The 15,212-nt window shown below is 55.1% G+C and overlaps 1 protein-coding gene across 1 annotated transcript in view; it reads left to right on the top strand.

Moving 5' to 3' along the window:
• RAP1GAP (RAP1 GTPase activating protein) overlaps positions 1-15,212 on the top strand; it is a 62,639-nt gene that overhangs the window by 31,142 nt on the left and 16,285 nt on the right. Inside the window, 5 exon segments of the mRNA XM_090268740.1 lie at positions 3,484-3,577; positions 9,632-9,667; positions 10,756-10,803; positions 11,971-12,009; positions 12,402-12,587. Coding sequence (XP_090124866.1) covers positions 9,650-9,667; positions 10,756-10,803; positions 11,971-12,009; positions 12,402-12,587 — 291 coding nt within the window. The 5' untranslated portion in view covers positions 3,484-3,577; positions 9,632-9,649.

Below are 15,212 nucleotides of genomic sequence, written 5' to 3'. Positions count from 1 at the left end.
TGAGGGCCTGGGCTGAGAGCAGCTGTGACATGTCTAGTGACAGAACCTGGGGCTGGAGTCAGACCTTGGCACTGCCCTTTCCCTGGTATGACCTTGGGCTTGTCACTTAACCCCTCGGAACCTCAGCTATCTTATTTGGGAAAAGGTTAGTAATAATCCAACCTCACCAAGCTGCGGTGGTGATCCCTTGAGGCAATGCCTGCGTAAACTGTGGAGTGCTGTGCAGATACATGACTGTGCTCCTGTTGGGGGAAGGCGTGCTCCAGGCACCTGCCAGCTGCTACGTGTGCAGGAAGAATGCAAAGCATTTTAAGCTGGGCCAGGCCGTAGCATCAGGAAGGCTGTCAGAGAAGCGGGGAGGGGCAGAGGCTTGGGAAACCTCATATGAATGGAATGGTGGAGACCAGGAGGAGGCAAGGGTGGGATAGGAGAGAGGGGCGAGAGACGGAGAGGTTCATGAATAGGAAGGAGAGTGACCACCTTGGAGGAGGTCTGTAGAGGCCAGAAGCAGAAGGGGAGGGAGGGATGGCTGAGAAAGGTGGAGAGGTGAGGAAAGCTAAGAGGAGAAGGAGGAGGCTAGAGGGGTGGGGAGGGAGGCGAGAGACTGAGTTTATTCATTCCTTCAAAAGTGTTTATTGAGAAATTGCTATTTACTAAGAGGCAGTCTAGTGTAGCGTTAGGGCACAGCATCTAGACCTGGATGATCGGGGGTTCAGATCCTCTGTATTTCACTTACATTCACTGTCAGTGTGACCTTGGACAAATTGCGTAACCTCTCTGTGTCTTCATTCCCTCCTCTGAAAGGTGAGGCTTAGATGAGTTAATACAAGGGAAGCAGTTGAAGCCAAGCCTGCACTTGGTACATCCGTTCTGCATCAGCGTTAGCTGCAGTTGCTGCTGTTACCATGATGATTATCTGTCCAGTGGGATGGGCTGGGTCCGAAGGGCTGGCTGCTCGTTTAGATCTTGGGCCCTGGAGTGACAAATCTGGGTTCAAAGTCCTGCTCTACCTCCTGAACTGTATGACCTTGGGCAAGTTAATGAACCTTTATGAACCTCAGTTTCCTCAAATGTAAAGTCTGCCATTTCTGAGTACCTGTCTCATGGGAGAGCTCTGAGGATTCAATAAGGTCATGCGAGGCACACGTCGCCTGTGATTTTTGTTACGACTGGCCTTCCATCCCTCAGGGCTGGGAGGATGAGGGAAGGCAGGGCCCAGAGCCTCTAAGTTTCTGTTCTGTCCTCATCCTGGATTCCTTTCCTCCTCCTGCCCTTTAGGACCTCAGCATGACCTTTTACATGGACTTGCCTGGGCAGGGTGAGGGATGGCGTGTGGGGCATTGCCTATAAGGAGCAGGACTCTGGCCAGCTACGAACTGGAGAGCTGAGGGCCTCGGGAGGCTGGGTCTTGGGTGGAAGCCAGAGCCCCCTTGTCTTCAGACACCTCCCTAGGCCTGTGCCAATATGGAGAGTCCTGAGTGAGATGGGCACCTGGGCATGGGGAAACTGACGCTGAGAGCCTTCTGGAAGTGGGGAGCATGTTAGGGAGCGGCTACCAGGCTGACCTGCAGTGACGATTGTTTGAGCCTGGGGGCCTGACAAGAGGACAGACAAGGACACCACTTGAATAGCTTCATCGTGGTCAACAACCTCCCCTCAGCAAACAGAGCCATGCCCAGGCAGTGGCCCCCACTGCCAAGAGGGCCCACCCTCACCTGGGCTTCAACTCCAGGACTTACTGGCCCCTGGGCATCCCACTGGCACTGGCTCTGCTCAGTCAAGGGCATGAGCTTTAAATTCTGGCTCTGTCACCCACTTGCTAGGGGAAGTGGCTTCACCTCTTTTTCTCCCACTTGTAAAAATGGGGATAAATAATGGCAACCTTTTAGCATTGTAGTGAGGGTATAATATACTTGAAACAGCTAACAGCACATAGTAGGTCTCAACGAGGAGTTGCCATGGTAGCCACAATGAGATTTGCCTGGACTGTTTCTGTAGACCTCTCCCTAATCCCTTGTCTCCAGTCTCTCCCACGTTAGCACGCCTTGCAGTCCATAGGAAGCTGTGTTGAGGCTGTTCCCTTGCTCACAAACCTTCAATACCTCCCTACTGCCAACCTCCACTGAGTCGCTCACCTATTCAACAAATACTCAACATGGTTCTAACTTGGGGAGCCAAAGTTTACCATGAATTAATGAATAGTGAATAATTTATTGAGTAAATAACTAGTAACTGCCCAGACTCTATGATGAATTTTTATGAACACTGAGGCTGAGAGGAGTGTGTCACTTATGGTCACACAGCAGGTGAGGGCCTGGGAATACCTTCCCCACACTGATGCCACAGCCTGGAAATGCCACTGTCACCACGTCCCTCTTTTTGGGTCAAGACCTTCCCTTTGAGATGCGCCCCCAGGAGGTGGAGAGGCTTATGCAGCAGGGCTGTGGACTGGCATTTCTGGGCCCCGCTGCTCCTACTGAAGTGGCTGGGCTGCGGGGAGTCAGCAGGGGGCTCAGAGCTTCCTCAGAGTCCCCTCTGGAGGTGTGGCAGGCTCAGCTCCACCTGACTCCAGCAGCTGTGTGCCGCTGAGGCTCACCTGGCAGACTGCATGACTGACTCATCCTGTCGGTTGCTGGGACCTGGGTGGGGATACAGCCACGTCAGGGTGGCCCTAGGCAGCCAGCGGAAGCGAGCCCTGCTCCCCAGCCCTGGGCTCCCTGGGCTCAGGAACCACTGGGTGCCTCCTCTCCCTGACCGTGGAGGTGGCCTCCTCAGCAGGCTTTCTACGGTGACAGTGGCTGACTTCACCCTCACTAGACCTGTTTGCTTTCCTCAGGGAGGGGCGTGGGTATGGGCAAAGAGTCCGGGCTTGGAGTCAGACAGGCCTGGCTCAGGTGCTGCCTCTGCTGCCAGCCAGCTGTCCGACCTCGGCATGCCTCTGGGTCCTTCTCCGTCAAGTGGGGATACCAGTGTGGTGAGGAGTCTGTGCCCTCAGGCCAGGCACATAGTAGGCCCAATGAAGGTCACGTGCTGTTCTTGTCAATGATAGCAGTGGCCCAGTGGCCTCTTAGCCCTAAGGCTGCTGTCTCCCTGAAGGCTCAGGGAAGGGCCCATACAGACTGAAACAGTCTGCTGAATCCAGAGGCTGGGGCTCAGCCATCTAGAGCAACCCTCACTGCCCCTGCCTCAGTCTACCCATCTTCAGAATGGGCGGTGGACATCCTCTAGGCCAAAGTACGTGCGAGGGAGGCCTAATGGGGAGCTTGGGGAGAGAGACTCTGCTCACATCTCTAATCTCTGGGGAAGGAGAGCCTGTTTAGCTGTCCTGCTCAGGGAGCCCCTCCTCCTGGGGAGCCCCGTACCCACTCCTGCATGAAATATGTCTCCCCTGACGTCCCCCAACTCTGAAGTTAACTCTTCTTAAAGTTCACAAATCTCCCACCATGGGGCTCTCCCTGACCTCAGACTCTTTTTCTCTTCCAGGAGGGGTGATGGGCAAAACCAGCGCTTCCCTCAGGCACTAGACCTGCCACGAGTAGACATAGCCTCCCCACATAGTGCTTCACTCAACCCAAAGGTACGTGCCCGCCTCCCCACTGCCCCAGGTGTGGAGACCCCCAGGGCTGAGAGATACCTAAGAATGACTACTGGGCGGGAGGTAAAATGTTCAGGCTACCACTGCTCAGCTCTGGGTGGGCCTGGTACAGTCTCAGAGGTTGAACGGAGGTCTGTAGCACTGCTTGGGATAGAGCAGAACAGCTGGGAATAAACTGGCCCCAACTAGTCTTTATTATCTTCATCATCAACATCACCATCCATTTCCTCATCTGTAAATTGGGTACGGTGACAGTACCCACACCGTGCAGCTATTATGAGGCTTAAATGGAAAAGTGCCAATAAAGCATTTCCTACACAATATCTGGCACAGAGTGAAAGCCCTGTAAATGAGGCTATTGTTGTTATCATCAAAATCAAATGTTCACCCAGTACCTGATTTGTGTCGGACTGTGCTGAGTACCAAAGCAGCCAGAAATCAACTAGATCCAGACCCTGCCATCAAGGAGTCCTAAGTTTAGGGAGAAATAATTGAAGTTATGCAGTGTCAAATACCAGTAATAACTGCTAGCATTGATTGCAATTTACTGTGGGCCATGTAGGTACTTAATACTTTAACTACAGTCTCTCATTTCATTCTCAAAGTGTAAGTACTATGTGCTAGCTACTATTATTAGTTCCATTTTACAGATTAGAAAGTCGAGGCTCAGAGAGGTTAAGTTACTTGTTCAAAGACACACAGGTAGGATATTATGGGGTTAGGACTGCAACTGAGGCTGACTGGAGTGCTTGGTCCTGTGGCCTCTCTGATGCAGAGGGTCATAAGCTCTCACTGCAGTACATTTTACAGTTTCTAAAGCATGTCCACTGACATCGTGCCTCTTGGTCCTTTCATTAAACCTCAGGTGGTAGGCATTCTCCAGATGAGGATCCAGATGCTCAGAGAGGTGATGTGGTTTTCCCAAGGTCACACAGCCAGGAAATAGCAGAGGGAGAATCTGCCAATCTCCTCTCCTAGTGCTGTGGCCTGGAACAAGGGCCATGTTCCTCTCCTAGGCTGGGAGGACAGATGGCCAAGGAATGGTGTCCTTGTGAGGGACCACCACCTCCAAGGGGGTCTCAGTGGGCATTCCGTGGACAGTATCAGGGGGACCCTCTCCTGCTCTCTGTGCCTGGGCAATAGCCCAAGGTGGTCCATGAAAATCCTGGGGCTTGGCAGGAAGAGAGCAACTCAGTGGCAGCTGGGTTCATGAGTGAGCATCTGGGAGGAGGCCTGGGTTCTCACCAAGGGCTGTGTGCCCTTGGACCATAGCTTCTCCTCCCTGGGCCTTAGTTTTCCCATCAGGAAAATAAGGGTTGGAACAGCCCATCACCCTGAGTCCTGCCTGCTCAGACAGCCTGGGGCTGGCCTTCTTGGATTAGCTCTGAGATGCCTCCCCTTGGGCTTCCTGGCCTCTGCCCAGTCTGTCTAGAAGCCTCTGATTGTGCCAATACAACCCAAACTGTAGGCTCTGGACAGCCTACTCTTCCCCAGAATAAAGATGCAGTCTGTGGATCATTCTCCTTTGACAAGGAAGGAAAGCAGGGTCCAGGGAGATTGAGTGATTCATCTGGATCCCCAGCAAACCAGTGGTGGGGTTGAGGGAACCAGGCCTGTGACACATTTGCTTATACCCCTAACACCCCTAACTCTGCACAGATTTATAATGTTGATGGAGTCAGTTTGAGGGGCAGGAGATCTCCCTGTGCTGGTGGGCAAATCCCTGCCCCTTGCTGGACCTCAGTTTCCTCCTCTGTAAAAGAGAGGTGACAATTCCTTCTCTACCCACCTTGCCAGCTTGCAATTGAGTGGTGACCTTGAAAGTAACTTTGGAAAGTAGAAATCAGGAAGCTGAACTATGATCAGCATAATATGTTCCCAGGGTAGGATAGAACACTCAGGAGGGACTGTCTTCACTGGGGAGCCACACTTGAGATACCCAGGACCCTCCTACCCTGCCCCCTAATAGGGGTTTCTTCACTTGGGGATTAAGAAATCTGCACAGATGTGCATACACAGTCTACCCACGTTTATGTACATGGGCACAATCACATGTCTGCACATGTACTCAGAAAACTGCACATGTACACATACAAGCATGTACAGATACATATGTACAAACACACATACCCAGGATGTCCAGGCACATACAGCCACATCTAGTGTCAGTCTCACACACACACAGCTGCATGCACTCATGTGCGCCCCCCCTTCCCCACTCCGCCTGGCACACAGGCATCTCCGATGATACGAGCAGGTCTTGCCTCCTCCCAGTGTGAGAATGGATGTTTCTCTGGCTGCTTTTTGATGGGTGCCCGGAAGCGCTCAGGCCTGGAAGTGCCTGCATAAATCAATATTTGCTGCTGTTAATTATTAAAAACAAAGCTACACCGGGTCTGGAACACACATCTCTGGAGTTCCCACCAGCTCCCTGGGCTCCAGCCTGACCCATGGCCAGATCTGAGGGGAAGGAAGGCATAGTGCCTTCCTTCCAGGAGTCCTTGGCCCTGGAGATGGAGGGTGGTGGGCAGCGGCAGCAGCTCCTTCAGGATAAAGAGAGGTTGGGTGATGAGCTGGTGGGCAGCCCCGCCCCTGCAGGGTCCAAAGCAGCTGGTGTTGACTTGGCCACAGCTCAGGAAGCAATTTTGCCTCTTTCCCAGCATCTGACTGGGGAGGGGGTGCTGAGGCCCCAGCTTTGCTCCCACAGTACAATGGCAGACACAATGCAGGGTCAGCTAGAAGGACCTGCAGAAGCCTTGTATGTTACAGACAGGGAAACTGAGGGCTACAGAAATGGCAGGTATTCATTCAAGTTCACTCAGCAAGTTGTAGCAAGGCCAGAGCTAGAACTCATGTGTCCAGAAGTCTGCTCCATACCGTGGGCCCTTAGCAGCCCCTCTCCAGGCACTGTGGTTGTCTCCTCTGGGATCAGGGGTAATCAGGATGGAGGTGCAGGGTAGTTAGACCAGATATGGCATGGGGACTGAGGAAGGGAGAGGACAGGCCAGCCACTGTCAGGCATTAGGGAACAGGAGGAAAGAAGGGAGGGGAGAGCAGCTCCAGGCCTTTCCCTGGATTCCTAGCTCTGCATTTCCTAGCTGTGTGATCTTGAACATGATATTTCACCTCTTGATATCAGTTTTCTCTTCTGTGAAATGGGGATGACACTAGTACCTCCTGGGTTGTGGGGAGAGGATGAGATTTGCTAAGGTTTCAACATTAAGTAGGTGATCAAGAAAGTCCTCTGTCTCCAAGGTAGCCCTCTGCTTATCCTGCCTGGCTTCAGAGCCGGCCTCAAGAACCCCGTCCCAGAGGCCCTGAGGCAAGGTACCCAAAGTCTGGGAAGATAGAGGTGGGTGGGGGCGCGCTGGGGAAGAGCCTGAGGGTGTCAGAGAGTTCAGTGCGCTGAAACCTTCAAGCGCGCCACCAAGTGTGCGCAGGCGCAGTCCGAGGGCCGCGGGTCTGGCCGCTCCGGAGGGCGGGGTCTCCTTGTGTCCCCGCCCCGGATCTTCGCAGCCCCGCCCCGGTCCCGCGCGGCCCGTACCTGGCGCCCCGCCCCCTCCCGGCCCGGCCGCCCGGCGAGCCCAGGGCAGGCAGCGCGCCGCCGGGAGCCGGAGCCCGAACGCGGAGCTCTGCGCGGCGGGGCCCGGGCCGGGGCGCTCGCGGGCCGGAGCCGGCTAGACCAGCTAAATAGCCACTGGGGCGGGTGCTGGGGCCGGGCCGGGCTCGGGATGGCGCAGATGCGGTCCATGGCGCCCCCCGGCCGTCCGCGGAGGGGCTCGCTGCCCGCTGGGGCCGGCTGGCAGGTGAGGATCGGGGCGAGGTGGCTTGGCCAAGGGGCTCTGTGGGAGCCGCCGGGTCAGCCTGACTTCCTCAGAGCCCGGCAGGCTCTGCCCCAACCAGGGCGCGTGTGCGCGGCTCCGTCATGGAGGGTGTGTTAGCTTCTGGGCTGACACCCTGCCACGGCGGCCACAGGGCACACCCCTGCCCTAGGGTCCAGGGTCTTGGGCTCTTTCTGCCGCTGTCCACAAAACAGAGTGCCCTGGTGGCACTGTGGCTCTAGACTACAGTGGCTGTGTGTTTGTGTGTGTATGTGTGTACTAGCCTCGGGACCTTTTCTTCCATCCCCCGTTCCCTTTAGGGTGGTCTGAATGTCAGACTGGAACTTTGGATGATGCTCTGGGCTGCTTGGCTCACAGCTTTCCATGCGTCAGGGTGTTTGCTGCCCCCATAAGATTATAACTGTGGGTGTCACTTGTCGCTGTGTGTACACTCTGGGTGACAGTACCATGTGTATTTATGTGGCTGTGTTTATGTGACTCCTGGTGCATTGTTCCTAGTCATGATAGGTCGTCCTGAGCAGGGTGTTCTGGGGGACATCAATGCACCCCATCACTGTCACGCCGGCACTGGGCTGGGCTGAGGTCCTGTGAGTGTAGACGCTGATGCTGCTGTTGTACTGGGTGTTGGGTTGACAGGCATGTTTGTCTACCTGGACTGCAGGTGTGTGTCTGATTTCTCTTGTAACTCCTGCGGAATTGCATTGTTCAAGCTCAGAAGTGTTGGGTGTGGCTGTAGATGACCATGGGTCAGTGTCTTCTCTGGTCTTCTCTGGTGCATTTCATGGGGTGGGTTTTGCCCCTGTGGTCAAGCCTCAGAGTGTACACAGGGGGTGTTGTGTCTTGTGATTTTTAACAGAGCCCTGTGTGTGTCTGTGTGCCTGTGAGAGATGGGTGGTGTGTACCCAAGTGGGCGTGAGATTCAGACCTGTGCCCCTCACCCTTGGTGATTAACTTCTCCGCAGTTACTGCATGCTTTTCCTTTTTCTCAAAACTCATGTAAGGTTGTGGGATCAAGTCTGTCATCTCTCGTACACAGGGTGTGTGACTCCAGTGAGGAAAGTACGTGGGAGTGGGGCTCTGGAGCTAAGTTTCCATGAATATGCCTGCCTGTATCTACAAGTGCATGTTACTGTGTTTCCACATGCAGATGTGAGAGTGGTTATATGGTGTTTGTGTAGCTTCGTGTGCAGATCTGTACAGGGAAGGGTTGGCATTTGTGTGTGTGGTTCTTGTACCTGGACCTGCGTATGTGTGAGAGGGTGTGTGGTTGTGTAACTTAGGACACCAACATGGGTATTTGTGGTTAGCATATAGCTTTGAGTCTAAGAATCGGTGTGCACAGACCCTGTGGGTTTGTGTGTGTTTGCTTTCTTTGGTACAGTGAGACTGTTTAAATATTGGTGTGTAGGCCCGTGCATGTGTGTTTGAGCAAGAGAGAGAGAAAGAGCATGTGTTTCCTGGTACACAATCCCATAGCACATCTGTGTGAGCTCAGGTAGTGCCCCCACTGGGCAGCAGGAGCCGGGAAGGGCTAGGGGAGGGGCACCATCCTGGAGACTCTGGGGGCTTCCCAGGCCCAGCCCCCAGCCCAGCCAGCCATCAAGGATGCCGTCTTCCAGGAAGGCTCACAGGGAGTTGGCGCTGGAGAGGCTGAAGCTGCCAAGGCAGCTGGCAGATGCCTGATTAACCCTGCATGTGCCCTGGCTAGCCTCAGGAGAAGCTGTCTGTGAGGGGTGAGGGGGTGCGTGTGGACTCGCACATGTGCTTTGGGCCAATGGGATATCCCAACGTCCTCTCCCCCAACAGCCCACACTGTTTGTGGGGGAGGGTGGAAGCACAGACCCTCCTGAGGGTCCCAGCTAAGCTCCTCTCTGGGGCTGGGATCTGGGGCTCTTCTGAGGGGTGCATGGGCTTAACCTGGCACTGCCAACCTTGTAGTGACATGGGGGAGATGTGTCTCTCCCCAAGGGTCACATCCCTCTGTCTGAAGCACCAGCCTCCTCCTTTGGGGAAGGGGACTGAATTGGATGGGCTGCTCCGCAGGGGCCCAGGCTCTAGACTGACAGGTCCAAGATAGTTGGTCAGAGCTAGGGGGACCAGGAGAGATGGGTTGGGTGCAGGCTCTTTGGGGGCTCAGCAGGATCAACTGGACCACCCTGAGAACTGACCTACACTCTCCCAATCTCTGTTGCAGAACACAGCTCTGTTTGAGATGATTGAAAAGATGCAGGTGAGGCTGGATCCGTTGTCCACTCCTGGCAGCTGCCAACGGGGTGGGGCTGGGGGTGGGGGCCCTTGCTTGTATCTCCAGCCCTACACCTCTCTCTCTGAAGACAGGTCAGGAGCCCTTGGCAGACCTTGCAGGAAGGAGATGGTGGCAGTGTGTTGTCCAGAGTAGAGGGTGGGGACCGGTAGTGCCCACCTCCCTATCTGACCCTGGAGCCCAGGCCCCACTTGCATCTTCCCACCTCTCATCCCTGTGTAGGTCTCCAGCAGGGCTGGGGTCCCCACTTCAGCCCACCCCCCATACATATACCATCCTCCATTCCCCAGGAGACTCTGCAGGACCCCCATGCAAAGCGGGAGGAGGGGCAGATGCCAGGGCACAGGGCAGCCAGAGGCTGGGCTGCAGAGAGGGGGAGGTGCTGATGAGCCAGGCAGCCCCTGCCCCCTCTGCCTGACCCCCGCTTCCAGGCCCTTGTCTGTTTTTGATATGGGTATATATCAGGGAGTGGGCGAGGGGGGGGCGTGAGGTCACATGAAAAAACCACAGATTTCCCTGATGTCAGTCAACCCTCTAAGCCCTCTCTCCTGCCCCTTCCTGTTTCTCAGCTTCTTACTTAGTCTTTCTGTCTCCATCTCTCCCCTCCTCCTCTCTCTTTCCATCTCTCACCCCCTCTCTCCCTCTCCCTTCGGGGTCTCTCCCTCTCTCTCCCTCTCTCCCTGGTTCTCTTCTCTCTCTCTCTCTCAACAACACGTATCTGTAGATGCAATAGCCTCCCTCCCCATCTCCCCACACTCACACACAGGCACATGCATGCCACCCCTGCCCCCACTCCCTGCGGCAGGCATTCCCACACAGAGCCCCCCGCCCCCCCCCCACCGGCCTCCCACAGCCCAGGTTGCCAGCAGGACAGCCAGCCCTGCAGAGGGGCCTGAGTAACTGAGCACCCTGCCCTGGGAGTAACCCACATCGGTGGGCTTTCCCCTACTACATCGGGTGGGCTGTGAGCCCAGGGGAGGTGGGCCTGCAGCAAGCACGGGAAGGGTGTAATGGGAGGGCGGGGCGTAACTGGAGGTGCCGCCCTCTCTTTGCAGGGAAGCAGGATGGATGAACAACGATGCTCCTTCCCACCACCCCTCAAAGTAGGTCTGAACCACAGCCTCTCCAAAGGGCTTGGAACACCTGGATGGGGCTGGGAAGAGGAGGCAGACTCCCTCCCTGAGGTGGGGTGGGGCCCGGGAAGTCCTGCCACAGCTGCCCACCCAAGCAGCCAGCCCAAGAGAACCCACCCCCTTTCATGAAGTGGTCCTACTGTGATGTGGAAGACCCCTCCCTTGCTATAGGCCTGGGGCCTTCATTCCAGCCTCTCCACCACCAACACTCACCCTGCGTCTCCAGGCTTCTCCAGCTCAGAGTGGAAACCCCATTCCTCACAAGACAGCCTGCGTCAACTTTTCCTGAAAGCAGTTATGATGAGCAGTTTTAGGAAGACTCAAACCCAGGGCCCAGGAGGCTTAGGTTCTCCTGCTCCCTGTAGCTCCTGCCTGGAAGGCTGAGGGGGCAGCGGGAGGGGCGATGTGGTTGCCCCCCATCTTCCCATGAGGAGACTGAAAGGAGGCTAGGGACTGAAGGAGATTTCAGGAGACTCTCATTTAGACTCAAAATTTTCTTGGGGGCAACGGAATCACCCCGCCAGGAAGGCATATGGTTCTCTGGTTGGTGATTTGGGACCCCAGCCATCCAAGAGACTGGCAGCTGGGCCGAGGGGAGTGGGCTTGGGCTGCAGGGGTGAGGATTAGAGGGGGTTTGTGGGCATAAGCCTGAAACTTTGTCCAGGGCATGGGTGTTCAAAGTGTGGTCCTCAGACCAGCTCCGTCAGCCAGCACCACCTGGGAACCTGTGAGAATGTCAGTTCGTGGGCCCACCCAGACCTAGGGCGTCAGAAAGTCCTGGGGTGGCGTGTGGCCATCTGTGTTTGATGAGCGCCCCCCGCCCTCCCCAGCTGTTCTGATGCGCTGAGAACTGCTGGTCTGGAGGCTCCTTCTGGGGAGGCACTGAGCCCCCTCCCCGGGCAGGACAGGGCCCGGAAGGGGCTGCCAGCGCTCAGCGAGCTAAGCCCGTGTCAGCCCCAGCCTCACGGGGTCACCCCAAAGCAAGCCCTGCTCTACCTGTGAGAGGACAGTTGAAGACACAGCCCCATCCACACTGAGAGCCCGGCGGCCGGAAACAAAGGAGCATTCTGGGGAGGCTGGAAGGAAAGGGCGCAGACCCCATCCCAGCTGGGCCTTGGCCCTGCTTGTGTTTTGCAGACAGAGGAGGACTACATTCCCTACCCAAGCGTCCACGAGGTAACCAGCTGGACTCCCCGAGCCCATCCTCACCCCAAGCCCGGAAGGCATCGCACAGGGGGTCGGGATGCCCCTGTCTTCCTTCCTGTCAGGAGTCTTACTCCAGTGGGGACTAGAGACTCAGTTTATAGGCCGAAGACTTCAGAGCCCATTTGAACCCAAGGCCTCTCAGCCGAACATGTCAGCCTCTCTGCCAAGGTCATGCCCTCAGCTCTACCTGCGCCTGTCCCCATCCTTTGAGGCTGGGACTTGGGGCTTCACGTGGTCTTGGACCCACATAGGCTCTGGGTTGTCCCTGGTACCTATCTACCCCTTAGATCTGAGTTGGGGACTTATCCTGGGGCCCCTGGTGAGGTGTAGTGTGGGTGGCTCTCAGCTGAGTCCCCCTTCAGGTCCTGGGGCGAGAAGGGCCCTTCCCCCTCATCCTGCTGCCCCAGTTTGGGGGCTACTGGATTGAAGGCACCAACCACGAAATCACCAGCATCCCCGAGACAGAGCCGCTGCAGTCACCCACAACCAAGGTGAAGCTGGAGTGCAACCCCACAGCCCGCATCTACCGGAAGCACTTTCTTGGCAAGGTGGGTGGCCCACTGGTATTGGGGGGCTGGGCCTGGGAGGGAGGGAACCTTTGGGCTGGAGCTGGCTGACAGTCCCAGAGCCCTGAGACTCAGGGAGCATGCATGATGGATTCACTCATTCATTCAACAAACATTTATTGCAAAAGTCAGTCTTATGACCTAGTGGTCAATAGCAGAGATGCTACCAGGGTCTGCATCCTGGCTCTGCCACTTACTGCATGGGACATCAGGCAAGTGACTTCCCCTCCCTGGGCCTTTTCCCCAACTGTAAAAAGCGAGATAATGATGATACCGAACACATGAGGTTGCTACAAGGCTTTAATGACAGGATGCTTGTAAAGTGTTTAGAATGGCATCTAGCGCAGAGTCAGTCTCAATCAGGGTTAGCAAATAATGAGCACCAGCTGCGTGCCTGGCCCTATTCAAGGCACCAGGCGTATAGTCGCAAACAAACCTTCCTAGGCCATGCCCTCAGGCAGCTTGAGATTGGGGGGGGAGGGAAGACACCATAATGTCATGGTGTGACCTGGATTGATGCAACCCCCCACCCCATCCCCGGCCCCAGAGCAGGAACCCTTATGGATCGCTACTTGTCAGAGTGTCATCACCCAGTGGTATTCGGGTCAAGGTTGTGGAGCTGGAGGGGAGGTCCCATGCTGGGACCCTCTGTGTACCAGGTTCCACACCAGGTGCTGTCTTTACCTCAGTTTACTCTGAGGTGACAGATTATAGTGTGGGCTCTAGGCTCCCGAGGCCTGGGTGGGACCTTAGGCCAGTTATTTAACCTTTCTGAGCCTGTTTCCTCATCTATAAAAATGAAATAATAAAAGTACAATAAAGCACCCTGGCAGGTAGCTCAGTTGGTTAGAGCACCACCCCAATACACCAAAGTTTCGGGTTCAATCCGTGGTCGGGGCACACACAAGAATCAGCCAATGAATGCATCAGTAAGTGGAGCAATGAATCTGTGTTCCTCTCTCTCTCTCTTTCTCCATCTCTCTTTCTCTGCCTTCCTCTTTCTCTCTAAAATCAATAAATATTTAAAATAAAAGTACATTAAAGCATAGAAAACCATTCCTGAGACATAGTAACTACTTAATAAATGTTAGCTGTTATTATTATACCTTAATTGTGAGATTAGGATCGTCCTCCTTTTTCAGAAGAGGAAACAGGTTTGGAGAGGTAAAGTGACTTGGTCAAGGTCACACAATTACTGAGCTAAGAAATGGACCTAGCTTGGGCTGACCTTCCATTAAGACATACTATGGGAATAGACAACAATGATGTACTCTAATTATGTAATACAATAAGTATTGTGATGTGTATGTGATGTGTATAATGTAACGTGATGAAAATCTTTACAACAGCATTCCTATTACAGTATATGAATATATCAAAGTAACATGTACACCCTAAATTTATACAGTTATATGTCAGATATATTTTTAAAAGAGATATAAGATGGGAGGGGTCACATTGCTAGGTGTTTGCTTGCACGTGCATCCATGTGTGTGTTGGGAGGAGGGGTGATGCCTTGGGGAGGTGGAAGCTGTCTGACCTCGGTCTGAGCCCAAGGGCTGACCTGACCCTGGGGGGTATTGGTGCTAAGGTTTCGGGGAAAGAAGTGAAATCCATTGTGACTGAGACTAAACCCACAAGCCTTTGCCTGGGGACAAACCCAGTACAGGGAATGTGATTCCACCTCCAGGCCGAGCCCTGTGAGTGGAGGGAGATCTTCATCCTGGCACCCACTGTCCGGTAGCTCTCAGTTGGGTCTGCCAGCTGTTGTGATCTCAGGGACTCTGTGGGCCTAGCACATAGTTGGCACTCAGGAAAGTTTGCTAAGGCATGACAAGTGACAGAACAAGTGCCTTGAGCACAGGAGGGTCTGAGGAGGTGCACTGGGAGGTTAGAAGAGGCATGGTGATCAGAGTCAGGTTAGCGACTCAGAGAGGAAGGGACCCAGGAGGCAGTAGAGAGCCAGGGCCCTCTCCTGACTCCAGGTAGGGTGACTGGGGGAGCACTGGGGCCTGTTTTGGCAGAGGGAGGAAGTTAGGGTGACTTGGGGTGTTGACTCCTTGGGACCCTGAGCTCACTCTACTGCTGCGCCCCTTAGGCTCCTCTGGGCCTAGGCCCGGAGTCTACGGAAACTCCCCACCCTGAGGACTTGGTGTAGCTCTCCTTGGCAGGTGCCGGCCACTCCCTCTCTGCAGCTTGTGCCACGCATTTGGGGTTTTCTGTCACTCTGTGCTCAGGCAGGGCTGAGGGGAACTCTCCGCCTCAAGTGCACTCAGACTATCCCTGCGCTGTGCCATTGTGGGGCACATCCCCTGGCCTCCGCCTCTTTCTCCGCCAGCCCTCGGAGCACAGGTGTTCGTGTTTAAACAGGACTGACTTCCAGGATGACTCCTGGGGTGGGTGTGGCTGGGGAGCCAGCCCCACGCCCAGGGCTCGGGCTGGCAGGGGGAGCCCAGAGCCAGGCTCTGGTGTGATCTCTCAGCTCCTGGCCCTTGGCTTTGGGACTTCCCCACCTGGAGGTACCAGCCCTGGGCTTCTCTCTTGGGGTACAGGTACTGCAGCAGCTTCCTCTTGTGCCCTCTGGGTTATTTTTTCCCATTTTTTCCC

Source organism: Furipterus horrens, unplaced genomic scaffold (assembly GCF_987537825.1).
Source record: "Furipterus horrens unplaced genomic scaffold, mFurHor1.1.pri manual_scaffold_3, whole genome shotgun sequence".
Classification (NCBI taxonomy): Eukaryota; Metazoa; Chordata; class Mammalia; order Chiroptera; family Furipteridae; genus Furipterus; species Furipterus horrens.
Note: the sequence above shows the minus strand (reverse complement) of the source record. Positions and strands in the feature narration are given on the sequence as shown.